Genomic DNA, 26316 nt, shown 5'->3' on the forward strand with positions numbered 1-26316 from the left:
ACACAGCAACAAAGACTATGAATGGCCCAGTTTCTTAACTGGCAAAATTATCCATTAGCAAGCGGCAGTTATCAAAAGCCTTTGCGTTTCCTTATTGACCTAATAGACCGGATATATTACATATTTTACATTGTTTTTGAGCAAATGTTACCGACTTCTCTTCTGTGAGCACACAGAAATGGAAGATGTAATGTATATCTAGTTTACTTGACTACTAGAACCTTCAAGCAGGTACGAGTCAGTCACACTCCCCGTACGTCGGCACTGCCATTAGTAATGATGCATTCAACTTCAGTGGGAAATGAGGAAAAACCGAGATTTAAAAAAATAAATTTAATAATTTAATCCCTTTAATGTTTAAGGTCGTTTGTTACCATTAGATTGATGTAAATTAATGTTTCCACATTATTTGATCTATTCCAACTCGTCCTACGAGTTGGTTCGATTTGATTTACTCCATGAACTTTGAATGTAGCATAAGTGCCAGCTAGCAGATATTGCATTTCTATTGGCCAGTTACTGTAAGCTCCGCCTTCTTCTCGCGACCATTAATAGGTCTCTGGCTGCTGACTGAGAACGACTGCACCGTCACAGGAGAGAAAAATGATTAACTGGAAGGTAACCATCAGTAGATATATCATTTTAAATGGACCAATTGCACGCTTGTCTATAATTGTATAACTCTTGTGCTCGTTTAGGTTTTCTTTTGCTCCTTTTTTGCCGCAGCTGTCACTAGCTTAAAGCTAACGTTACCATAGACTCTCGCGTTATTTGTTACAACCGCGTCCAAAACTTTTACTATCGTCATATATCAAATAGCATATACATATCTCTCTCTGCGTGTATATTTCTATATATTTTAAACCGCAAGTGGCATCTCCAGTTTTTAAACGTGTTGTTATTTTTAACCACAGAAATAAGCTGATAATAGCTTTAAAGGAGGTGACTAGTATTTACATTATTAAAACCGCGGTCACTTGTTAGATAATATCTATGCCGAATTCAAGAGTGATTTGTGGGAATTAGAAATTTTCTTATAGGATGCTTAATTTAAATTATTATGTAAAGAACATTTTTAAAATGCAAAGATTTTGAATGCGGTTTCGGTAATGACAAGTGTGTGTGACCCGGTGCAGCTACAAGCTCATAAAGCACATGGTGTGCAGCTGTTTGTCCTTTTTATAACTGCCACCTCCCGCATAAGCAGCTGAGGTAGAAGAGAGGAGGAGGAAAATCTCCTCTGGGGTCCCAGACTGTTCCAGACATTTCTTTTGCAGCAAACTTCTTAAATCTAGCAGAAAAAACAGAAATAGTATAAAGAAACTCTCTAACAAACAGTATTTCTGCATATATATTTATATACATATTTATGTTAAATATGTACCCTTATCTATGCTCAGGCTTTGGACAACGTCCCCTTGCTTTTCTACATCTTAGCCCTGAAGACGCTGCTGCTGTGTCTGGGGTTTGCTGGGGTGAAGATCTACCAGAGTAAGAAAGCAGAGGCGGTCCTGAAGAAGCAGCAGGCTGAGAAGAGGAGGCTGGCCCAGCAGACGCAGGAGCTCATCGACAACCTGAAGGAAGACTGACGAGTGGAGGGAGAGGAGCAGAACCTGCTGTACACGGGGAAGAGATGGTAATTACATGATAAGCAACAAACAACGCATGATGGCACCACTGGTTGTTCTAAATGTCTTTCTTTTATTTGCAGTTTGGTTTATTATTAGTTATATATGGAGACAGCACATAGTGTAGTATTGTTATTAGAGATGGTACGATACCACTTTTTTATGCCTGATACCGATATCATAAATTTGGATATTTGCCGATACTGATAGGAATCCGATATAGTGTATTTTTTTTAAATAAATAAAAATGTTTTTTAAAATCTTGCTGCATTTTGTTCATACTCAAGTTTTAATCTAATAAACCTGAACCTACACCATCCTTCCTATTCTGGTATTTTAAAGAGCTTTAATGTGCTACTGTTGTTTAGCCGCTGGTTTCCTTTTTCTAGTGCAAAGTGGGCCAAAAACAAACAAGAGAGACGGAATCGCGACAGAAAAGCCAATCAGCTGATCATTGATCAGTTTCATGATTGAAGTAGCAACAGGAGAGGGAGAGAGAGAGAAGAGGCAGTCGTTCCATATATCGGTTGTTAAGATTAACGTGGGAATGCTTTACAAATATTCAGAGATGAACTTACACACTTGCTTTACTTCTCTCTGGGATAACTTTCTCGGAGATGAAATGCCGGTTTGGTAGCGAGGCTCCAACTGCTCAACCAGACCGTCGACAGGTCTCGCACGCCACAGCCACTCTATCACGTGACGCATACTGCTCCAACGTGCTACGGTTATGAGCTGAGTTACGCCGTGTCACAAGTTTTGTGAGATACTTTCGTGATATTTAATGGATCGGATTACATTTTTTATTTCTCTCTGATATCCGATCCAGTAATTTACGTCAGTATCGGACCGATACGTAATATCAGATCGGTTCATCTCTAATTAATAAACTAATACAAGTAACCACTGGTTGCACTGATGTGATTAGACTCTTGTGAGTCATCAATCTCTCAAATGTCCTTCTCTCTCCTCCAGGGAAACATCTTACCGACCAGAGCTGCAAGCCACTTCCTCCAAATATGATGAAGATGTGAGATTTTCAGCAACAGGGACACTTTCCTGAGTTTCAGGAAATGATTTGTGGTTAAAGTAGCAGGACTGTCGAGCACATTTTTATATTTCAAGGTGCCGTTTTTTTAAAAAGGAAAATATGACAGCCAAAAACAACAACAAAAAAAACCTCCATAACATGCAAACTTCAGTATGAATACTAAGATGAGAGGACAGGGATGAGGTAAAGCTTGCTCACTGGTCCAGTGTTGGCTGTATGCCACATACATGATCTGCTGAGACGGTCATTCAGGCTCCATGCAGATGAACTCAACACTTCCTTTGCTTTGTACCCTGTGCAAGTCTGTCAGATCGGTGCATTTATATGAATATGACGCAGTGTTTTATCTTTTCCTGTAAAATTCTCTGTAAACTATAAACCAAAACTGTTTCTGTTTTTTATAATTATATTAAATTCAACATGTCACATCTTGTTATTTTTTCTCTAACTTCATGTCTCCATGTTATACTCTGCAATATTAATGTGATTTGTTCATTTAATCTGTTATTGACAGTGAGGTGCTGCTTTAGGTTTTATAGTAGTTACTGTCAAAAGGAAATATTCCTTAAATATTCCTTGATTAGCATCTAGGAAATGATCAGCGAGGCGCTTTTGTGCTTCAAGGAAAGCAGGAGGAGACTAGAGAATACAGGAAGGAGTAGTGAAAGTTTTAGCGCCCTCTGCAGTTTGTGTGTGGAAGTGCAAAAGCTTACAGCACCTGGTATTCCCAGGCGGTCTCCCATCCAAGTACTGACCAGGCCCGACCCTGCTTAGCTTCCGAGATCAGACGAGATCGGGCGTGTTCAGGGTGGTATGGCCGTAAGCGAAAGCAGAGCTCAGAAACAGCATTTTTATACATGCTGTAGCGACACATGCACACGTTTTCTCTTCTATATAGAAGTTAAAGTTTCCAAACGGCAAAAATGTTTGAATTACAAAACACACGGTTCTATAATAATCTAACAAATGTTATTATGGAGATGTTACTGTGGGAAAAGCATTTTTGCAGCTCAGTGTTGAAGCTGCAGTTAACAACGAATAGCTGCATGCTTTCGCTGTAACATATGGAATTTAGCACAATAATATATATCAAACTGTGTGACATTTGCCAAGTATAAAAGGGTTTTTTCTAGCGGCCTTCCCTCGTTTACGGCCATACCACCCTGAACACGCCCGATCTCGTCTGATCTCGGAAGCTAAGCAGGGTCGGGCCTGGTCAGTACTTGGATGGGAGACCGCCTGGGAATACCAGGTGCTGTAAGCTTTTGCACTTCCACACACAAACTGCAGAGGGCGCTGCTGCCCATGTTTATGCTCAAAGGCATGAAAAGTTACATTTCTGGGTAATAAAATCTTTTTTCTATCTTTTTTTAACATGAGAATATTATATTCCCATCTTGTCGTCCACAGTAATCAGATTAATGATGAGACAAAAGTAGAACAAGGAAAGAATAGGCCATGTATCTCACGTTTAAAGAAAAATGATGTTTTCTGAAAAATCTCACACAGATAAACATTTACAGGAAATTACTTTTCCTTCAAAACAAACATCAAAGAGTCTGTGGTTTTCTTTATTGATTGTACTTGAGTAGAAGCTGTAAAGGAACATTTCCATTATTCTCATTTAAAGTGTTTAAGTTCTTAAGCATATGCTTAGTTCTGACACTATAATAGACTGTTCAGTGGAAGTTTCTAAACTAGATGAACTTATTTCAGCCCCAGTAGTTGGAGAAGACAACTCCCTATTGCATGAATAATATACCACTGAAATTTATAAAACAGCTTTCACAAACAAGTTTGAATTTATTTTGGATTTTCTCAAATGCACACAGTGCCAAAAGCATACACACAGTCAAATCTTTTCATATGAGGTGCTGAAGGTTCTGCACCTCATAACTCAACGAGCCCTATTAACTTCTCATTAGTGATCATGGCTGACTACAAGTGTTAGTTTCTCTTCGCAGCGTAAAAAGGATTAGCTTAAAAGCACTTGTTGGATTGACCAATATTTAGAACAACAGAAAGTCCAAGGAACTCACCGTAAACCATTTAAGCCATTTTTATACACTTACAGATTCGGTTCAAACAATCGTTTGTAATTACAAGTTGTTTTAATATGTTACCACTTTGCCAAGGACTGGAAGAAGACCAAAGAGTCCCCCTTAGATCAGAGGGAATTTCTTATTACTGTGAACTGAGGATCCCAACCACTTCTGGAAAGAAAGCTTTATGGGCAGACTTGACAATGACTGAGCTATATGGCCACAATGACAACAGTATGTTTGGTGTATCAAAGGTGATCCTTTGAAATCTGAGAACACTGTACCAGATGTTAAGCGTGGTGGTGGTAGGATCATGCTCTGGGGCTGATTTGCTGGATGGAATAATAAAGAAGGAGGACTAGTAAAGTGAGTTTACAATCAACCATTGAAACTGACCTTCAGAGATAGAAAACTTCTATATTCAATGTTACTCCAAATCCTCATCCTCGACTTATTAGTAAAAGAAAACAAATTTCATAATATAATATGTTCTGATGACATTCAGTTGGATCTGATTTACACATCGGGTCGTGTTTTCGTAGCGTAAACGCTGGGCGTCCTCTCAGAGTCTACGCTCTATCTGCTATTCGCTAACAGAGATACGCAAGTTTCTCCGTGACTGCAGCTGTCAGTCAAAGCTGTTATGATGACGTTTCACCCCAATTTAACATCACCGCGGTAGGAATTAGAATCAAACTTATGGGAAAGGAGACCCCTTGGACATCAATCAGCATGATGAGAACTATTGAAAACAAAAGAAAGAATCTTTGGAAAGAGAGAAGAGGCAGTCACTCCATATATCGGTTGTTAAGCTTAACGTGGGAATGCTTTACAAACATTCAGAGATGAACTTACACACTTGCTTTACTTCTCTCTGGGATAACTTTCTCGAAGATGAAATGCCGGTTTGGTAGCGAGGCTCCAACTGCTCAACCAGACCGCCGACAGGTCTCGCACGCCACAGCCGCTCTATCACGTGACACATACTGCTCCAACGTGCTACGGTTATGAGCTGAGTCACGCCGTGTCGCAAGTTTTGTGAGATGCTTTTGTGATATTTAATGGATCGGATTACATTTTTTAAATTTCTTTCTGATATCCGATCCAGTAATTTACGTCAGTATTGGACCGATACCGATACGTAATATCAGATCGGTTCATCTCTAATTAATAAACTAATACAAGTAACCACTGGTTGCACTGATGTGATTAGACTCTTGTGAGTCATCAATCTCTCAAATGTCCTTCTCTCTCCTCCAGGGAAACATCTTACCGACCAGAGCTGCAAGCCACTTCCTCCAAATATGATGAAGATGTGTGTCAAGTGTTCTCTGTCTGTGAGGTGCCCACACTTGAAAAAGACCAGACTTTGAATTTCACTCAAATTTATTTTGACCAGCTAGTTTGATAGCTGATAGGTAGGTAGGTAGGTAGGTAAAAAACCTTTCAACACAAAACAAAGAACATTTCATTAATCATTCAGGTAAATTAAATGCATTATACAGAATACAAATGAAATAACAAAAATATATACACTTCAGTAAAGCCATTTAACATAGCTAATGCAAAATACTTTTGTCTAGACTATTATTTAACCCAGTTTAAGTTAGTTTTACATTCATTGGTTTTTTAATTACAGAGCTGAGTAATTTCAAACAAGGAAGATGGAATAAACTGGTTCTTAAATACACAAAATGTGTCTACCATGCATTTACACTTTTTATTAAACAATTAAATTTTCAAAGTATACATTTTAGAGTTTGCAAATGTTTTAATAGAGACTTTAACCAAGGATTTTCTTTTACAAAGAATTATTTTCCTTAAAGTAAACCAAACATATTTACACTAGTTTTAACCAAGGATTTGGGGTAACTCTTTTTAGTATTAATTAACATAAATGTGTGGGAAACACTATCTACATAGACAATTTATTCAAACTTAAACATTCATTTTAATATCAATATACTTTTTTAAACTTAAATGCAGTAACTACTTCCCAAACATAAATACATCTCCACAATTGAGCTTCCATAGTTCCCAAACACATAAGCAGCAAATACGAGCCCAAGAGCTTACCGATAGCCCGTCTAGCTCAAAGTCTGGACCTCACAGTGGAAAGTGGATTGCTTGTTTGCTGTCCTCTCAGTATGTCGCACTTGGGTAAATGACTGCTGCATGCATTTTAAGGACTAGGCACGCCAGCCCTTGATTGGTCTGATTCAGCTCACCTGGCGGAGCGGCGCACACCAGGCCGCGCTTAGCTGTAGATTGCACAAGGTCTAAATCAGCAGCCATGCACAAGCAGCAGCACAGAGCAGGTAGTGGGCAGGAGGAGGAAGAGAAGGGCAACAGCCACACCTACTAGGTCAGCGCGACACCTCCCACTCGATCTTTGCTCAGCACTGCCTGGAAAGATCGCACTCAGGTGGGCTGGACCCTTGCCTGATCTTCCACCGGTAAAAGGACCACAAGACGCCGGATGTCCCGATGTAAAATGGTGCCCAGCTCAGGACTTCTGGTAGCAGATTTTGGACTCTTGACTGCAATGCTGGAACTTGGAGAGACCCTCACATGCACATCTCGAACAATCCCTCTGGAATCAGGATTCACGCTGATGACTTTTGCGAGTCTGAACTGCCCTCTAAGGGCATTTTGGTCGCAGAGCCAAACTATGTCTCCAACAGCAATGTTTCTCTCTGCAGTATGCCACTTACTGCGGATGAACAGGTTTGGTCCAGCGAGTTGGCTCCAGGACCTCCAGAAGTTGTTGACCATGGTTTGTACTTCTTTCAGCCTTTTGAAAGGATAATTTGTGAAGTTGATAGTTTTGAAGTCCCCACTTTGTGTGGCTCGACCAAGTAACAGATTATTCGGCGTGATGTAGTCAATGCGATCTTCGCGGCTCTGAATTCTGGCATCAATGGGTCTCTCATTTGCAAGGTTGGCAGCTAGCTGGAGTGCTGTCAGAAACTCACTGAAGGTAAGAGCCTCCGCATTGCCAAGCGTATGAAGGGCTTTCTTGGTAACTCTGACAGCAGCTTCGGCGGCCCCATTTCGATGAGGTGAGTCAGCAGGAAGAATCTTCCATGCCCAAGTGGTCTCATTTTTGGCAGAGTATTCTTCAAGTGACTCCTTGTTTTGCTGTCTCAGGTAAGCATACATTTCTTCTAATATAGGTTTGGCGCCGACAAAGTTTGTGCCAGGATCTGACCAGATTTTCCGGGGATGGCCTCGGACAGAGGTGAACCTCTGGTAGGCAAGCAGGAAGCTCTCTGTTGATAGTGTGCTCGCTAGTTCGACATGAATGGTTTGGCTTGCCATACAGCAAAACACAACTCCCCAAACTTTCATGGTCACTCTTCTCTTGACATCATCCCTCACATGATAGGGTCCAAACAGGTCGACAGATGTGAATTCGAATGGTGCAGCAGGATTTGACCTCTCTTCAGGTAAGTCTCCCATTACTTGCTTACAGGTTCTTGCCTTTGCCTTCTTGCAGATGATGCACTGGTCAACAACCTTTTGGGCAATAATTCTTCCTCTTACAACCCAAGCCTTCATTCTCATCCGCAGTAAGGTTCCTGCCACTCCGTCATGTCCCTCGCTGTGTGCTTCTCTGGCGAGGAGGGTGGATAACCAGGCTTGGAATGGTAGAAGGGGAACGGCTTTGCGGTCTTTTTTGAAGGTCTGGATTCTGCCACCACAAACTAGAAGTCCACTTGTTTGGTCTCTGTAAACGACTAGTCTGTCTGTTGTGGTGCTTGGGAAGTTGACGCCCTCTTGTGCTGCTAGGCAAAGGTCTCGAAAAGCATCTCGTCTCTCGCTGACTGTGAGGACACCTGAAGATGGTACTACCTCCCACTTTTCTTGGTCTCTGGTCTTGGATCTCATGAACTTTTTTGCAACCCTCCAGACCCACGCCACCATCCCAATCAGCCTTCTCAGGTTGCTGAATCGCCTTTCGTCGATTAGCTGTTGGGTTGCTACTCCTGCCACTGGTCTTCTCGACTCTACGTGTGCTGAGTCCTGAGCTGCCTTGATGTGGAGTCTGGTAAGGACTGCAACAAAAGTCTTTTTCTGTAGCTTTGTGACCTTTTCTCGAGCTTGGGCAGCAACTTCTCCGGCGGATTTCTTCAGCCACTCATCCTCAGGAAGTTGGAGAAACTTTGGACCCGACTGCCACCCGGAGTCCTCGGTTAGGACATTTGGACTGGCCCCTCTGGTGAGAATGTCTGCAATGTTTGCTGACCCGGGAATCCACCACCAATCTTGGACATCAGTGCTACTCTGGATTTCACCAACGCGGTTCGCGAAGAAGGTCTGGAAACCGTAGCTCTCACGCTGGATTGCACCCAAGACTGTTTGGCTGTCGACAAGGTGGTACCATTTTTTGACCTGGATTCTGCAGTGTCTCTGGAAGTAGGTCTTCAGACGGGCAGCAAAGACGGCGCCACACATCTCTGCTTTAATAGGATCGCCTTTGTGGTTGAGAGGCGTCAGTTTGGCTTTGGACTCTACTAGTCTCACGATGACACTATGGCTGTAGCTCCAGCGAAGGTACATCACTGCGCCATATGCATGTTCACTGCCATCAGAGAACGTGATGGCACTGGGCTCTGCACAGGGATCTGGTGGAGTCAGGGCTCTAGTGAAATGCAGTTTCTTCAGGTCAGCATACTCTTCCAGAAGCTTTATGGCATCTTCTCGGAGACCTTCAGACAAGGCTGCGTCCCATGTGTCTTCGAGGCAGTGCTTTACTTTTGCTTCTTGGAAAGCTCTCCTTACCAGGATGGCACCCTTTTGTTTGACGGGAGTCACAAGACCAAGTGGGTCATATAGGCCGGAGACTTGGCTTAGCAGTTCTCGCCTGGTGAGTGGATCAGGTGTTTGCTCTCTGACTTCTTCTCTGAGCAGGTCTTGACCAAGGCGCATTTTCCTCCTTTTCTTTGAGAAGTTCACTGCAACCATGACATGAAGCTTGTCATCATTGATGGTATAGCCAAGGCCAAGGGCTTTGTTGTCATCTTCCGTCAGCTGGTTCGGCAGGATCATAGTCTTTGGCTCTGATCGAGGCAACTCTTTCTTTGACTCCTCCCTCCCACTTTGACTGGAGTAGACCCAAGGCTTCATGTAGAATCCTCCAGCTCTCAGGATGTGCTCGATGTTGGCTGTTAGGCGTCTCAGATGGTCAAGGTCATTGTGTGATGTCAGGATGTCATCGACATAAGCATCTTCTTCCAGCACACGTTTCTCTTCTTTGAAGTGACTGAATGAAGGTAGGTTTGCAGTTTCTCTCATGGCGACTTGGGCTATGCAACCAGCAGGTTTGTCTCCAATGTTGACTCTTGTTATGGCATAGTCTTCTATGCCTGCATCTTCTGTGTCACGCCACAAGAATCTGTGCAAGTGGACCTCACGATCTTCCAGCCAGACGGAGTTGTACATCTTGCGGATGTCCCCAAGGGCAGCGTAGACACCAGCTCGGAACCTCAGCAGGACAGCTCTTATCGGGTTCAGGACATCAGGACCTTTGATGAGGATGTCATTCAGGCTGAGGCCTCTGTACTTCTGGCTGCTGTTCCACACCAACCTCACTGGGGTAGAGACTGAGTGTGGATTTGGCGCGATGAGGTGGCTTATATACCATACTGGCCCAGTCCAACTCTGCAGGACTTCTTTGGACAGCTTCACTGCAGCTCTGCGGTGTACCATCTCATGAACTTGTGCTGCATAGGCCGTCTTCCATTCAGGTTCTTTAGATAGCTTCATCTCAGTTCTGATGAATGTTGCTTCTACCGCTTTCCTGTTATTTGGCAAGGTTGCTGGATCTTCTACCCATGGGTATTTGGCATGCCAATGTGGTTCACTGCTGTGGTCATCTCCAGTTGAATAAGTCAGGCCATTCCTCACAATCTCCATCTCCCTCTCTTCTGCGAGCGTCATTTCTTTACCCCCTGGCTGGCAGCTCCCACAACGACACCCTCCACATCTCGGCTGGCAAGCGGCTCCGATGCTTTCCCACCTCCACCACTTCAGAAAGTCTCTGCTGCTGGTAGCTGTGGTGGATAGAGTCTCAGGGTGATCAGGGTGCTGACAGGAAGCTAGGTCTTTAGTGAACTCTTGGTACTTGAATGCAGCAGCTCTCATTGATCTTGCGAAGTGAGTCTTGGAGGTGTGGGCCATCAAAGTGACTTCCTCAAAGAGATCTGGATGCGTGCCCCCAATTGTCTTGCCAAGTGGACCGTCCCAGAGAACCAGGTCACCGATGGAGCGGATCTTTTGGGGCACCAGCTGGCCTTCTTTATGGCTGATTAGAAGCTGGATCTCTCTGGGTCTGATGAGGTCTTGGAGAGGGATGTCAGGGAAGATCTTCTGTAGCTTCTGAGGTGGAACATGTCTTTTCACTTCAGCAATCTTGTCAAGACCATAGCAAACTAACTGGTGAGGCTTTAAAGTTCCTCTTGAGGTGTTGACACGGATCTTGAGAAGGTAGCGCTTGGTTGCCACAGACACCTTCATACCTCCGACACCCTGGATGACAAGCGTTACGTCTTCACTGCGAAGGTTGAGCTTACTTGCAGCTTTATGGGTTATGTAGTTTGTGTCAGATGCTAGATCAATCAGTGTCCCAATTCTCTGCCCATCATTGGCGATGACGTCAAGGAGCATCAGGATCACAGGGTACTCTTTTAGACCAGTCTCCTCCAGTAGACCTCTCTCTGCTGCCATGGAGTTAAAGGCTCGTGATGAGACGTTGCAGAAAGCTTCCCGACACCGCTGCGCTAGCTCTGGCGATAGTTTAGAGATGAACTCTTCTTGAACCTCTGTGTACCTCCTCCCCTCAGCTCTCGCCGGACCAGACTTGGGCCTTTGTGATAAGGGTCGTGGCAGGGGACAAAGAAGGTAATGATGCTGGTCTTTGCATTCTGGATTTCCACACAGGTAAGTCGTCTTTCTGCAGGGTTCGTCGTGGATCTCGAGGCACCTCTTGCAGGCTCCAAGTTGCTGCACTGCATCTTTTTTCTCCTGTAACTTTGTGTTGGTTCTAAACCGTCTGCAGATGTAGAGCTTTCTCTTGTGCTTCAGGTCCCCACAGATGATGCAGCCTGCTGGATCAGTACTGGATTTAACTGACTTGGTACGGGCGTACTTTATTGGGAACTTTGTTCTCTCCTTGGCAGGGTCGAGGTCTCTCAGCTGGTCTAACTGCTCGTAGATGGACTCTTGAGATTGGAGGTACGCAAGCAGCTTGTCAAACCGGTTCTGATGAGTCACAGCATTCTTTGGATCAGCAGCGTGGGTAAGCCAGTCTTTCTTTAGGGACTCAGGCAGCTTGCTCTCAATAGACTTTATTACTAATAGGTTCTTTATGGCACTTGCTTGATCCAGCTCATTCAAATCATAGAGGGCCTTTTCAACTGCGTGGATAATTCTTCTAGGCTGGTTGCTACGGACAGGAGGGATAGCTTGAAGCTCCTCAATGATTTCAATGGCGATGGTGGCTTGATTTCCATAGCGGTTCTCAAGGACTCTGAAGATCTCATCGGCCGAGGTGTATGTGGACAGGCGCAGATCTTTGGCCACTTTATCATCGAGGCTATCGAGAAGTTGGAATTTCTTTACTTCCATGGACCTGGTTGGTTCACCTTGCTTTTGCAGAGCCTCCCATTCCTTCCGCCATCTGTAGAACTCACGCTGGCTGCCGGTGAACTTTGGTAAAGCTGTGGCTTTCAGTTTTATGGCTGCGACCGGGGCCGCGTTGCGGACTGTGACAGTTGCTTGGTCGGCATCTCTTTTAATTCTCTCTGCTTTGATCAGGGCTGCCTTCCCTGACACCAGCTTTGGAAGGCAGGTTTCGAGCTCCATTAGTCGACGATCACAATCTCGCCCCTCAGCAGGTGGAGCCCAGCGGTTCCACGTCTGGTGTGCCTGCTTAGCTTTCTTCACTAGTTCTTCCAGATGGTGGAGCATAAAATCATATGCCTCCAAGGGTGTATCAGGCTGAGTGGATGTGACGTTCTCACACACCATTTCTGCTGATTTTAGAGCAAGGGTCAGTTCTTTTTCACCATATGATGTCCACAGTGTCTCTCTGATCAGGTGCTTCACCGCCTTCAACTTCTGCTCACATTCCTTCTCCGTTTTCTTGACGTCTGCTCTCTGTTGGCCCATCAGCTCCGGTGTGCCCTCTGCTTCACACTGCGTGATGTAGGCGGCCTCAAGCTCCTCATTCACGTCAATCACTTTGGAGCCCTCTGCTGTGAGTCTCTTGAAGGAATCCTGCAGCTCCTCTACAGACATATCCATGTGGGTCCTTATTATATGGTTGGCGAGTCTGGAAAACAGTCTCTTTGCAGTGGTTCGCTCCATTTTCAGCTCTTCGAGTGACTTGGACTCAGTCATGCTGCTTTCTTGGTTATTGATTGGACAGGCAAACGGCAAATTGCGATTTCCTCCAGGCCCCCAGGTGGAGTCTTCTCCGTCTTTGTGGTGAGCTTTTGTGGAGTCTTCACTGGTCAAGGCCGGTTTCTTTACTGGCCAGGGCGGTTTTTCACTGTCAAGTGTTCTCTGTCTGTGAGGTGCCCACGCTTGAAAAAGACCAGACTTTGAATTTCACTCAAATTTATTTTGACCAGCTAGTTTGATAGCTGGTAGGTAGGTAGGTAGGTAGGTAAAAAACCTTTCAACACAAAACAAAGAACATTTCATTAATCATTCAGGTAAATTAAATGCATTATACAGAATACAAATGAAATAACAAAAATATATACACTTCAGTAAAGCCATTTAACATAGCTAATGCAAAATACTTTTGTCTAGACTATTATTTAACCCAGTTTAAGTTAGTTTTACATTCATTGGTTTTTTAATTACAGAGCTGAGTAATTTCAAACAAGGAAGATGGAATAAACTGGTTCTTAAATACACAAAATGTGTCTACCATGCATTTACACTTTTTATTAAACAATTAAATTTTCAAAGTATACATTTTAGAGTTTGCAAATGTTTTAATAGAGACTTTAACCAAGGATTTTCTTTTACAAAGAATTATTTTCCTTAAATTAAACCAAACATATTTACACTAGTTTTAACCAAGGATTTGGGGTAACTCTTTTTAGTATTAATTAACATAAATGTGTGGGAAACACTATCTACATAGACAATTTATTCAAACTTAAACATTCATTTTAATATCAATATACTTTTTTAAACTTAAATGCAGTAACTACTTCCCAAACATAAATACATCTCCACAATTGAGCTTCCATAGTTCCCAAACACATAAGCAGCAAATACGAGCCCAAGAGCTTACCGATAGCCCGTCTAGCTCAAAGTCTGGACCTCACAGTGGAAAGTGGATTGCTTGTTTGCTGTCCTCTCAGTATGTCGCACTTGGGTAAATGACTGCTGCATGCATTTTAAGGACTAGGCACGCCAGCCCTTGATTGGTCTGATTCAGCTCACCTGGCGGAGCGGCGCACACCAGGCCGCGCTTAGCTGTAGATTGCACAAGGTCTAAATCAGCAGCCATGCACAAGCAGCAGCACAGAGCAGGTAGTGGGCAGGAGGAGGAAGAGAAGAGCAACAGCCACACCTACTAGGTCAGCGCGACAATGTGAGATTTTCAGGAACAGAGACGCTTTCCTGAGTTTCAGGAAATGATTTGTGGTTAAAGTAGCAGGACTGTCGAGCACATTTTTATATTTCAAGGTGCCGTTTTTTTAAAAAGGAAAATATGACAGCCAAAAACAACAACAACAAAAAAACTCCATAACATGCAAACTTCAGTATGAATACTAAGATGAGAGGACAGGGATGAGGTAAAGCTTGCTCATTGGTCCAGTGTTGGCTGTATGCCACATTCATGATCTGCTGAGACGGTCATTCAGGCTCCATGCAGATGAACTCAACACTTCCTTTACTTTGTACCCTGTGCAAGTCTGTCAGATCGGTGCATTTATATGAATATGACACAGTGGTTTTTTTTTTCCTGTAAAATTCTCTGTAAACTATAAACCAAAACTGTTTCTGTTTTTTATAATTATATTAAATTCAACATGTCACATCTTGTTTTTATTTTTTTCTCTAACTTACTTCATGTCTCCATGTTATACTCTGCAATAGTAATGTGATTTGTTCATTTAATCTGTTATTGACAGTGAGGTGCTGCTTTAGGTTTTATAGTAGTTACTGTCAAAAGGAAACATAACTTAAATATTCCTTGATTAGCATCTAGGAAATGATCAGCGAGGCGCTTTTGTGCTTCAAGGAAAGCAGGAGGAGACTAGAGACTACAGGAAGGAGTAGTGACAGTTTTAGCGCCCTCTGCAGTTTGTGTGTGGAAGTGCAAAAGCTTACAGCACCTGGTATTCCCAGGCGGTCTCCCATCCAAGTACTGACCAGGCCCGACCCTGCTTAGCTTCCGAGATCGGACGAGATCGGGCGTGTTCAGGGTGGTATGGCCGTAAGCGAAAGCAAAGCTCACAAACAGCATTTTTATACATGCTGTAGCGACACATGCACACGTTTTCTCTTCTATATAGAAGTTAAAGTCTCCAAACGACAAAAACGTTTGAATTACAAAACACACGGTTCTATAATGATCTAACAAATGTTATTATGGAGATGTTACTGTGGGAAAAGCATTTTTGCAGCTCAGTGTTGAAGCTGCAGTTAACAACGAATAGCTGCATGCTTTCGCTGTAACATATGAAATTTAACACAATACTATATTTGAAAGTGTGTGACATTTGCCAAGTATAAAAGGTGTTTTCTAGCGGCCTTCCCTCGCTTACGGCCATACCACCCTGAACACGCCCGATCTCGTCTGATCTCGGAAGCTAAGCAGGGTCGGGCCTGGTCAGTACTTGGATGGGAGACCGCCTGGGAATACCAGGTGCTGTAAGCTTTTGCACTTCCACACACAAACTGCAGAGGGCGCTGCTGCCCATGTTTATGCTCAAAGGCATGAAAAGTTACATTTCTGGGTAATAAAATCTTTTTTCTATCTTTTTTTAACATGAGAATATTATATTTCCATCTTGTCTTCCACAGTAATCAGATTAATGATGAGACAAAAGTAGAACAAGGAAAGAATAGGCCATGTATCTCACGTTTAAACAAAATTGAAGTTTTCTGAAAAATCTCACACAGATAAACATTTACAGGAAATTACTTTTCCTTCAAAACAAACATCAAAGAGTCTGTGGTTTTCTTTATTGATTGTACTTGAGTAGAAGCTGTAAAGGAACATTTCTATTATTCTCATTTAAAGTGTTTAAGTTCTTAAGCACATGCTTAGTTCTGACACTATAATAGACTGTTCAGTGGAAGTTTCTAAACTAGATGAACTTATTTCAGCCCCAGTAGTTGGAGAAGACAACTCCCTATTGCATGAATAATATACCACTGAAATTTATAAAACAGCTTTCACAAACAAGTTTGAATTTATTTTGGATTTTCTCAAATGCACACAGTGCCAAAAGCATACACACAGTCAAATCTTTTCATATGAGGTGCTGAAGGTTCTGCACCTCATAACTCAACGAGCCCTATTAACTTCTCATTAGTGATCATGGCTGACTACAAGTGTTAGTTTCTCTTCGCAGCGTAAAAAGGATTCGCTTAAAAGCACTTGTTGGATTGACCAATATTTAGAACAACAGAAAGTCCAAGGAACTCACTGTAAACCATTTTAAGCCATTTTTATACACTTACAGATTCGGTTCAAACAATCGTTTGTAATTACAAGTTGTTTTAATGTGTTACCACTTTGCCAAGGACTGGAAGAAGACCAAAGAGTCCCCCTTAGATCTGACGATCCCAACCACTTCTGGAAAGAAAGCTTTATGGGCAGACTTGACAATGACTGAGCTATATGGCCACAATGACAACAGTATGTTTGGTGTATCAAAGGTGATCCTTTGAAATCTGAGAACACTGTACCAGATGTTAAGCATGGTGGTGGTAGGATCATGCTCCGGGGCTGATTTGCTGGATGGAATAATAAAGAAGGAGGACTAGTAAAGTGAGTTTACAATCAACCATTGAAACTGACCTTCAGAGATAGAAAACTTCTATATTCAGTGTTACTCCAAATCCTCATCCTCGACTTATTAGTAAAAGAAAACAAATTTCATAATATAATGTGTTCTGATGACATTCAGTTGGATCTGATTTACACATCGGGTAGTGTTTTCGTAGCGTAAACGCTGGGCGTCCTCTCAGAGTCTACGCTCTATCTGCTATTCGCGAACAGAGATACACAAGTTTCTCCGTGATTGCAGCTGTCAGTCAAAGCTGTTATGATGACGTTTCACCCCAATTTAACATCCCCGCGGTAGGAATTAGAATCAAACTTATGGGAAAGGAGACCCCTTGGACATCAATCAGCGTGATGAGAACATTTGAAAACAAAAGAAAGAATCTTTGGAAAGAGAGAAGAGGCAGTCGTTCCATATATCGGTTGTTAAGCTTAACGTGGGAATGCTTTACAAATATTCAGAGATGAACTTACACACTTGCTTTACTTCTCTCTGGGATAACTTTCTCGAAGATGAAATGCCGGTTTGGTAGCGAGGCTCCAACTGCTCAACCAGACCGCCGACAGATCTCGCACGCCACAGCCGCTCTATCACGTGACGCATACTGCTCCAACGTGCTAAGGTTATGAGTTGAGTTACGCCGTGTCGCAAGTTTTGTGAGATGCTTTCGTGATATTTAATGGATCGGATTACATTTTTTAAATTTCTTTCTGATAGCCGATCCAGTGATTTACGTCAGTATCGGACCGATACGTAATATCAGATCGGTTCATCTCTAATTAATAAACTAATACAAGTAACCACTGGTTGCACTGATGTGATTAGACTCTTGTTAGTCATCAATCTCTCAAATGTCCTTCTCTCTCCTCCAGGGAAACATCTTACCGACCAGAGCTGCAAGCCACTTCCTCCAAATAGGATGAAGATGTGAGATTTTCAGCAACAGGGACGCTTTCCCGAGTTTCAGGAAATGATTTGTGGTTAAAGTAGCAGGACTGTCGAGCACATTTTTATATTTCAAGGTGCCGTTTTTAAAAAAAAGGAAAATATGACAGCCAAAAACAACAACAAAAAACCCCCAAAAACTCCATAACATGCAAACTTCAGTATGAATACTAAGATGAGAGGACATGGATGAGGTAAAGCTTGCTCATTGGTCCAGTGTTGGCCGTATGCCACATACATGATCTGCTGAGACGGTCATTCAGGCTCCATGCAGATGAACTCAACACTTCCTTTGCTTTGTACCCTGTGCAAGTCTGTCAGATCGGTGCATTTATATGAATATGATGCAGTGGGTTTTTTTTCATGTAAGATTCTCTGTAAACTATAAACCAAAACTGTTTCTGTTTTTTATAATTATATTAAATTCAACATGTCACATCTTGTTTTTATTTTTTTCTCTAACTTACTTCATGTCTCCATGTTATACTCTGCAATATTAATGTGATACTCTGCAATATTAATGTGATTTGTTTGTTTAATCTGTTATTGACAGTGAGGTGCTGCTTTAGGTTTTATAGTAGTTACTGTCAAAAGGAAATATTCCTTAAATATTCCTTGATTAGCATCTAGGAAATGATAAGCGAGGCGCTTTTGTGCTTCAAGGAAAGCAGGAGGAGACTAGAGAATACAGGAAGGAGTAGTGACAGTTTTAGCGCCCTCTGCAGTTTGTGTGTGGAAGTGCAAAAGCTTACAGCACCTGGTATTCCCAGGCGGTCTCCCATCCAAGTACTGACCAGGCCCGACCCTGCTTAACTTCCGAGATCAGACGAGATCGGGAGTGTTCAGGGTGGTATGGCCGTAAGCGAAAGCAAAGTTCAGAAACAGCATTTTTATACATGCTGTAGCGACACACGCACACGTTTTCTCTTCTATATAGAAGTTAAAGTCTCCAAACGACAAAAATGTTTGAATTACAAAACACACGGTTCTATAATAATCTAACAAATGTTATTATGGTGACGTTACGGCGGGAAAAGCATTTTCGCCGCTCAGTGTTGAAGCTGCAGTTGACAAGAAATTTTTGCATGTTTTGGCTGTAACACGTGAAGCTTAGCACAATCCTATATTTGAAAGTGTGTGACATTTGCCAAGTATAAAAGGTGTTTTCTAGCGGCCTTCCCTCGCTTACGGCCATACCACCCTGAACACGCCCGATCTCGTCTGATCTCGGAAGCTAAGCAGGGTGGGGCCTGGTCAGTACTTGGATGGGAGACCGCCTGGGAATACCAGGTGCTGTAAGCTTTTGCACTTCCACACACAAACTGCAGAGGGCGCTGCTGCTCATGTTTATGCTCAAAGGCATGAAAAGTTAGATTTCTGGGTATTAAAATCTTTTTTCTATCTTTTTAACATGAGAATATTATATTTCCATCTTGTCTTCCACAGTAATCAGATTAATGATGAGACAAAAGTAGAACAAGGAAAGAATAGGCCATGTATCTCACATTTAAATAAAATTGATGTTTTCTGAAAAATCTCACACAGATAAACATTTACAGGAAATTACTTTTCCTTCAAAACAAACATCAAAGAGTCTGTGGTTTTCTTTATTGATTGTACTTGAGTAGAAGCTGTAAAGGAACATTTCTATTATTCTCATTTAAAGTGTTTAAGTTCTTAAGCACATGCTTAGTTCTGACACTATAATAGACTGTTCAGTGGAAGTTTCTAAACTAGATGAACTTATTTCAGCCCCAGTAGTTGGAGAAGACAACTCGCTATTGCATGAATAATATACCACTGAAATTTACAAAACAGCTTTCACAAACAAGTTTGAATTTATTTTGGATTTTCTCAAATGCACACAGTGCCAAAAGCACACACAGTCAAATCTTTTCATATGAGGTGCTGAAGGTTCTGCACCTCATAACTCAACGAGCCCTATTAACTTCTCATTAGTGATCATGGCTGACTACAAGTGTTAGTTTCTCTTCGCAGCGTAAAAAGGATTCGCTTAAAAGCACTTGTTGGATTGACCAATATTTAGAACAACAGAAAGTCCAAGGAACTCACCGTAAACCATTTTAAGCTATTTTTATACACTTACAGATTCGGTTCAAACAATCGTTTGTAATTACAAGTTGTTTTAATGTGTTACCACTTTGCCAAGGACTGGAAGAAGACCAAAGAGTCCCCCTTAGATCAGAGGGAATTTGTTATTACTGTGAACTGAGGATCCCAACCACTTCTGGAAAGACAGCTTTCTGGGCAGACTTGACAATGACTGAGCTATATGGCCACAATGACAACAGTATTTTTGGTGTATCAAAGGTGATCCTTTGAAATCTGAGAACACTGTACCAGATGTTAAGCGTGGTGGTGGTAGGATCATGCTCCGGGGCTGATTTGCTGGATGGAATAATAAAGAAGGAGGACTAGTAAAGTGAGTTTACAATCAACCATTGAAACTGACCTTCAGAGATAGAAAACTTCTATTCAGTGCTTCTCCAAATCCTCATCCTCGACTTATTAGTAAAAGAAAACAAATTTCATAATATAATATGTTCTGATGACATTCAGTTGGATCTGATTTACACATCGGGTCGTGTTTTCGTAGCGTAAACGCTGGGCGTCCTCTCAGAGCCTACGCTCTATCTGCTATTCGCGAACAGAGATACGCAAGTTTCTCCGTGACTGCAGCTGTCAGTCAAAGCTGTTATGATGACGTTTCACCCCAATTTAACATCACCGCGGTAGGAATTAGAATCAAACTTATGGGAAAGGAGACCCCTTGGACATCAATCAGCATGATGAGAACTTTTGAAAACAAAAGAAAGAATCTTTGGAAAGAGAGAAGAGGCAGTCGTTCCATATATCGGTTGTTAAGCTTAACGTGGGAATGCTTTACAAATATTCAGAGATGAACTTACACACTTGCTTTACTTCTCTCTGGGATAACTTTCTCGAAGATGAAATGCCGGTTTGGTAGCGAGGCTCCAACTGCTCAACCAGACCGCCGACAGGTCTCGCACGCCACAGCCGCTCTATCACGTGACGCATACTGCTCCAACGTGCTAAGGTTATGAGCTGAGTTACGTCGTGTCGCAAGTTTTGTGAGATGCTTTCGTGATATTTAATGGATCGGATTACATTTTTTATTTCTCTCTGATATCTGATCCAGTAATTTACGTCAGTATCGGACCGATACGTAATATCAGATCGGTTCATCTCTAATTAATAAACTAATACAAGTAACCACTGGTTGCACTGATGTGATTAGACTCTTGTGAGTCATCAGTCTCTCAAATGTCCTTCTCTCTCCTCCAGGGAAACATCTTACCGACCAGAGCTGCAAGCCACTTCCTCCAAATATGATGAAGATGTGAGATTTTCAGGAACAGAGACGCTTTCCTGAGTTTCAGGAAATGATTTGTGGTTAAAGTAGCAGGACTGTCGAGCACATTTTTATATTTCAAGGTGCCGTTTTTTTAAAAAGGAAAATATGACAGCCAAAAACAACAACAACAAAAAAACTCCATAACATGCAAACTTCAGTATGAATACTAAGATGAGAGGACAGGGATGAGGTAAAGCTTGCTCATTGGTCCAGTGTTGGCCGTATGCCACATACATGATCTGCTGAGACGGTCATTCAGGCTCCATGCAGATGAACTCAACACTTCCTTTACTTTGTACCCTGTGCAAGTCTGTCAGATCGGTGCATTTATATGAATATGACGCAGTTTTTTTTTTCCTGTAAAATTCTCTGTAAACTATAAACCAAAACTGTTTCTGTTTTTTATAATTATATTAAATTCAACATGTCACATCTTGTTTTTTCTCTAACTTACTTCATGTCTCCATGTTATACTCTGCAATATTAATGTGATTTGTTCGTTTAATCTGTTATTGACAGTGAGGTGCTGCTTTAGGTTTTATAGTAGTTACTGTCAAAAGGAAACATAACTTAAATATTCCTTGATTAGCATCTAGGAAATGATCAGCGAGGCGCTTTTGTGCTTCAAGGAAAGCAGGAGGAGACTAGAGACTACAGGAAGGAGTAGTGAAAGTTTTTGCGCCCTCTGCAGTTTGTGTGTGGAAGTGCAAAAGCTTACAGCACCTGGTATTCCCAGGCGGTCTCCCATCCAAGTACTGACCAGGCCCGACCCTGCTTAGCTTCCGAGATCAGACGAGATCGGGCGTGTTCAGGGTGGTATGGCCGTAAGCGAAAGCAGAGCTCAGAAACAGCATTTTTATACATGCTGTAGCGACACATGCACACGTTTTCTCTTCTATATAGAAGTTAAAGTCTCCAAACGACAAAAACGTTTGAATTACAAAACACACGGTTCTATAATAATCTAACAAATGTTATTATGGAGATGTTACTGTGGGAAAAGCATTTTTGCAGCTCAGTGTTGAAGCTGCAGTTAACAACGAATAGCTGCATGCTTTCGCTGTAACATATGGAATTTAGCACAATAATATATATCAAACTGTGTGACATTTGCCAAGTATAAAAGGGTTTTTTCTAGCGGCCTTCCCTCGCTTACGGCCATACCACCCTGAACACGCCCGATCTCGTCTGATCTCGGAAGCTAAGCAGGGTCGGGCCTGGTCAGTACTTGGATGGGAGACCGCCTGGGAATACCAGGTGCTGTAAGCTTTTGCACTTCCACACACAAACTGCAGAGGGCGCTGCTGCCCATGTTTATGCTCAAAGGCATGAAAAGTTACATTTCTGGGTAATAAAATCTTTTTTCTATCTTTTTTTAACATGAGAATATTATATTCCCATCTTGTCGTCCACAGTAATCAGATTAATGATGAGACAAAAGTAGAACAAGGAAAGAATAGGCCATGTATCTCACGTTTAAAGAAAAATGATGTTTTCTGAAAAATCTCACACAGATAAACATTTACAGGAAATTACTTTTCCTTCAAAACAAACATCAAAGAGTCTGTGGTTTTCTTTATTGATTGTACTTGAGTAGAAGCTGTAAAGGAACATTTCTATTATTCTCATTTAAAGTGTTTAAGTTCTTAAGCATATGCTTAGTTCTGACACTATAATAGACTGTTCAGTGGAAGTTTCTAAACTAGATGAACTTATTTCAGCCCCAGTAGTTGGAGAAGACAACTCCCTATTGCATGAATAATATACCACTGAAATTTATAAAACAGCTTTCACAAACAAGTTTGAATTTATTTTGGATTTTCTCAAATGCACACAGTGCCAAAAGCATACACAGTCAAATCTTTTCATATGAGGTGCTGAAGGTTCTGCACCTCATAACTCAACGAGCCCTATTAACTTCTCATTAGTGATCATGGCTGACTACAAGTGTTAGTTTCTCTTCGCAGCGTAAAAAGGATTAGCTTAAAAGCACTTGTTGGATTGACCAATATTTAGAACAACAGAAAGTCCAAGGAACTCACCGTAAACCATTTAAGCCATTTTTATACACTTACAGATTCGGTTCAAACAATCGTTTGTAATTACAAGTTGTTTTAATATGTTACCACTTTGCCAAGGACTGGAAGAAGACCAAAGAGTCCCCCTTAGATCAGAGGGAATTTCTTATTACTGTGAACTGAGGATCCCAACCACTTCTGGAAAGAAAGCTTTATGGGCAGACTTGACAATGACTGAGCTATATGGCCACAATGACAACAGTATGTTTGGTGTATCAAAGGTGATCCTTTGAAATCTGAGAACACTGTACCAGATGTTAAGCGTGGTGGTGGTAGGATCATGCTCTGGGGCTGATTTGCTGGATGGAATAATAAAGAAGGAGGACTAGTAAAGTGAGTTTACAATCAACCATTGAAACTGACCTTCAGAGATAGAAAACTTCTATATTCAATGTTACTCCAAATCCTCATCCTCGACTTATTAGTAAAAGAAAACAAATTTCATAATATAATATGTTCTGATGACATTCAGTTGGATCTGATTTACACATCGGGTCGTGTTTTCGTAGCGTAAACGCTGGGCGTCCTCTCAGAGTCTACGCTCTATCTGCTATTCGCTAACAGAGATACGCAAGTTTCTCCGTGACTGCAGCTGTCAGTCAAAGCTGTTATGATGACGTTTCACCCCAATTTAACATCACCGCGGTAGGAATTAGAATCAAACTTATGGGAAAGGAGACCCCTTGGACATCAATCAGCATGATGAGAACTATTGAAAACAAAAGAAAGAATCTTTGGAAAGAGAGAAGAGGCAGTCACTCCATATATCGGTTGTTAAGCTTAACGTGGGAATGCTTTACAAACATTCAGAGATGAACTTACACACTTGCTTTACTTCTCTCTGGGATAACTTTCTCGAAGATGAAATGCCGGTTTGGTAGCGAGGCTCCAACTGCTCAACCAGACCGCCGACAGGTCTCGCACGCCACAGCCGCTCTATCACGTGACACATACTGCTCCAACGTGCTACGGTTATGAGCTGAGTCACGCCGTGTCGCAAGTTTTGTGAGATGCTTTTGTGATATTTAATGGATCGGATTACATTTTTTAAATTTCTTTCTGATATCCGATCCAGTAATTTACGTCAGTATTGGACCGATACCGATACGTAATATCAGATCGGTTCATCTCTAATTAATAAACTAATACAAGTAACCACTGGTTGCACTGATGTGATTAGACTCTTGTGAGTCATCAATCTCTCAAATGTCCTTCTCTCTCCTCCAGGGAAACATCTTACCGACCAGAGCTGCAAGCCACTTCCTCCAAATATGATGAAGATGTGTGTCAAGTGTTCTCTGTCTGTGAGGTGCCCACACTTGAAAAAGACCAGACTTTGAATTTCACTCAAATTTATTTTGACCAGCTAGTTTGATAGCTGATAGGTAGGTAGGTAGGTAGGTAAAAAACCTTTCAACACAAAACAAAGAACATTTCATTAATCATTCAGGTAAATTAAATGCATTATACAGAATACAAATGAAATAACAAAAATATATACACTTCAGTAAAGCCATTTAACATAGCTAATGCAAAATACTTTTGTCTAGACTATTATTTAACCCAGTTTAAGTTAGTTTTACATTCATTGGTTTTTTAATTACAGAGCTGAGTAATTTCAAACAAGGAAGATGGAATAAACTGGTTCTTAAATACACAAAATGTGTCTACCATGCATTTACACTTTTTATTAAACAATTAAATTTTCAAAGTATACATTTTAGAGTTTGCAAATGTTTTAATAGAGACTTTAACCAAGGATTTTCTTTTACAAAGAATTATTTTCCTTAAAGTAAACCAAACATATTTACACTAGTTTTAACCAAGGATTTGGGGTAACTCTTTTTAGTATTAATTAACATAAATGTGTGGGAAACACTATCTACATAGACAATTTATTCAAACTTAAACATTCATTTTAATATCAATATACTTTTTTAAACTTAAATGCAGTAACTACTTCCCAAACATAAATACATCTCCACAATTGAGCTTCCATAGTTCCCAAACACATAAGCAGCAAATACGAGCCCAAGAGCTTACCGATAGCCCGTCTAGCTCAAAGTCTGGACCTCACAGTGGAAAGTGGATTGCTTGTTTGCTGTCCTCTCAGTATGTCGCACTTGGGTAAATGACTGCTGCATGCATTTTAAGGACTAGGCACGCCAGCCCTTGATTGGTCTGATTCAGCTCACCTGGCGGAGCGGCGCACACCAGGCCGCGCTTAGCTGTAGATTGCACAAGGTCTAAATCAGCAGCCATGCACAAGCAGCAGCACAGAGCAGGTAGTGGGCAGGAGGAGGAAGAGAAGGGCAACAGCCACACCTACTAGGTCAGCGCGACACCTCCCACTCGATCTTTGCTCAGCACTGCCTGGAAAGATCGCACTCAGGTGGGCTGGACCCTTGCCTGATCTTCCACCGGTAAAAGGACCACAAGACGCCGGATGTCCCGATGTAAAATGGTGCCCAGCTCAGGACTTCTGGTAGCAGATTTTGGACTCTTGACTGCAATGCTGGAACTTGGAGAGACCCTCACATGCACATCTCGAACAATCCCTCTGGAATCAGGATTCACGCTGATGACTTTTGCGAGTCTGAACTGCCCTCTAAGGGCATTTTGGTCGCAGAGCCAAACTATGTCTCCAACAGCAATGTTTCTCTCTGCAGTATGCCACTTACTGCGGATGAACAGGTTTGGTCCAGCGAGTTGGCTCCAGGACCTCCAGAAGTTGTTGACCATGGTTTGTACTTCTTTCAGCCTTTTGAAAGGATAATTTGTGAAGTTGATAGTTTTGAAGTCCCCACTTTGTGTGGCTCGACCAAGTAACAGATTATTCGGCGTGATGTAGTCAATGCGATCTTCGCGGCTCTGAATTCTGGCATCAATGGGTCTCTCATTTGCAAGGTTGGCAGCTAGCTGGAGTGCTGTCAGAAACTCACTGAAGGTAAGAGCCTCCGCATTGCCAAGTGTATGAAGGGCTTTCTTGGTAACTCTGACAGCAGCTTCGGCGGCCCCATTTCGATGAGGTGAGTCAGCAGGAAGAATCTTCCATGCCCAAGTGGTCTCATTTTTGGCAGAGTATTCTTCAAGTGACTCCTTGTTTTGCTGTCTCAGGTAAGCATACATTT

General features: G+C 42.0%; 1 protein-coding gene and 8 non-coding genes across 10 annotated transcripts; 5 read left to right on the top strand and 4 right to left on the bottom strand.

Annotated features, from left to right (window-relative positions):
* Positions 1-525: 525 nt before the first annotated feature.
* Positions 526-17715, top strand: smim11 (small integral membrane protein 11). 2 transcript variants are annotated; one of them, XM_087836191.1, is made up of 3 exons: positions 526-618; positions 1401-1636; positions 17638-17715. In XM_087836191.1, exons 1-2 carry the CDS (start codon positions 604-606, stop codon positions 1587-1589), a joined length of 204 nt encoding a protein of 67 aa, XP_087692317.1. In that variant the 5' UTR covers positions 526-603; the 3' UTR covers positions 1590-1636; positions 17638-17715. The 2 variants fall into 2 exon arrangements, with proteins under 2 accessions (XP_087692317.1, XP_087692316.1); XM_087836190.1 differs by lacking the exon at positions 17638-17715 and adding an exon at positions 2604-3098.
* Positions 3386-3504, bottom strand: LOC118455575 (5S ribosomal RNA). The gene has a single exon (XR_004844187.1). It is a non-coding gene; the product is annotated as a 5S ribosomal RNA (ribosomal RNA).
* Positions 3825-3943, top strand: LOC118455578 (5S ribosomal RNA). The gene has a single exon (XR_004844190.1). It is a non-coding gene; the product is annotated as a 5S ribosomal RNA (ribosomal RNA).
* On the bottom strand, positions 15074-15192 carry LOC148096308 (5S ribosomal RNA). Its single transcript, XR_015717244.1, has one exon. It is a non-coding gene; the product is annotated as a 5S ribosomal RNA (ribosomal RNA).
* LOC148096309 (5S ribosomal RNA) lies at positions 15512-15630 on the top strand. The gene has a single exon (XR_015717333.1). It is a non-coding gene; the product is annotated as a 5S ribosomal RNA (ribosomal RNA).
* Positions 17716-18455: 740 nt separating the features above from the next.
* LOC148096310 (5S ribosomal RNA) lies at positions 18456-18574 on the bottom strand. The gene has a single exon (XR_015717366.1). It is a non-coding gene; the product is annotated as a 5S ribosomal RNA (ribosomal RNA).
* A 319-nt stretch (positions 18575-18893) lies between these two features.
* LOC148096311 (5S ribosomal RNA) lies at positions 18894-19012 on the top strand. Its single transcript, XR_015717282.1, has one exon. It is a non-coding gene; the product is annotated as a 5S ribosomal RNA (ribosomal RNA).
* A 2806-nt stretch (positions 19013-21818) lies between these two features.
* Positions 21819-21937, bottom strand: LOC148096312 (5S ribosomal RNA). The gene has a single exon (XR_015717336.1). It is a non-coding gene; the product is annotated as a 5S ribosomal RNA (ribosomal RNA).
* A 320-nt stretch (positions 21938-22257) lies between these two features.
* Positions 22258-22376, top strand: LOC148096313 (5S ribosomal RNA). The gene has a single exon (XR_015717338.1). It is a non-coding gene; the product is annotated as a 5S ribosomal RNA (ribosomal RNA).
* Positions 22377-26316: the final 3940 nt, after the last annotated feature.

The sequence above is a fragment of the Neolamprologus brichardi genome, chromosome 23 (genome assembly GCF_056152115.1).
Source record: "Neolamprologus brichardi isolate AB-2024 chromosome 23, ASM5615211v1, whole genome shotgun sequence".
Taxonomy (NCBI): Eukaryota; Metazoa; Chordata; class Actinopteri; order Cichliformes; family Cichlidae; genus Neolamprologus; species Neolamprologus brichardi.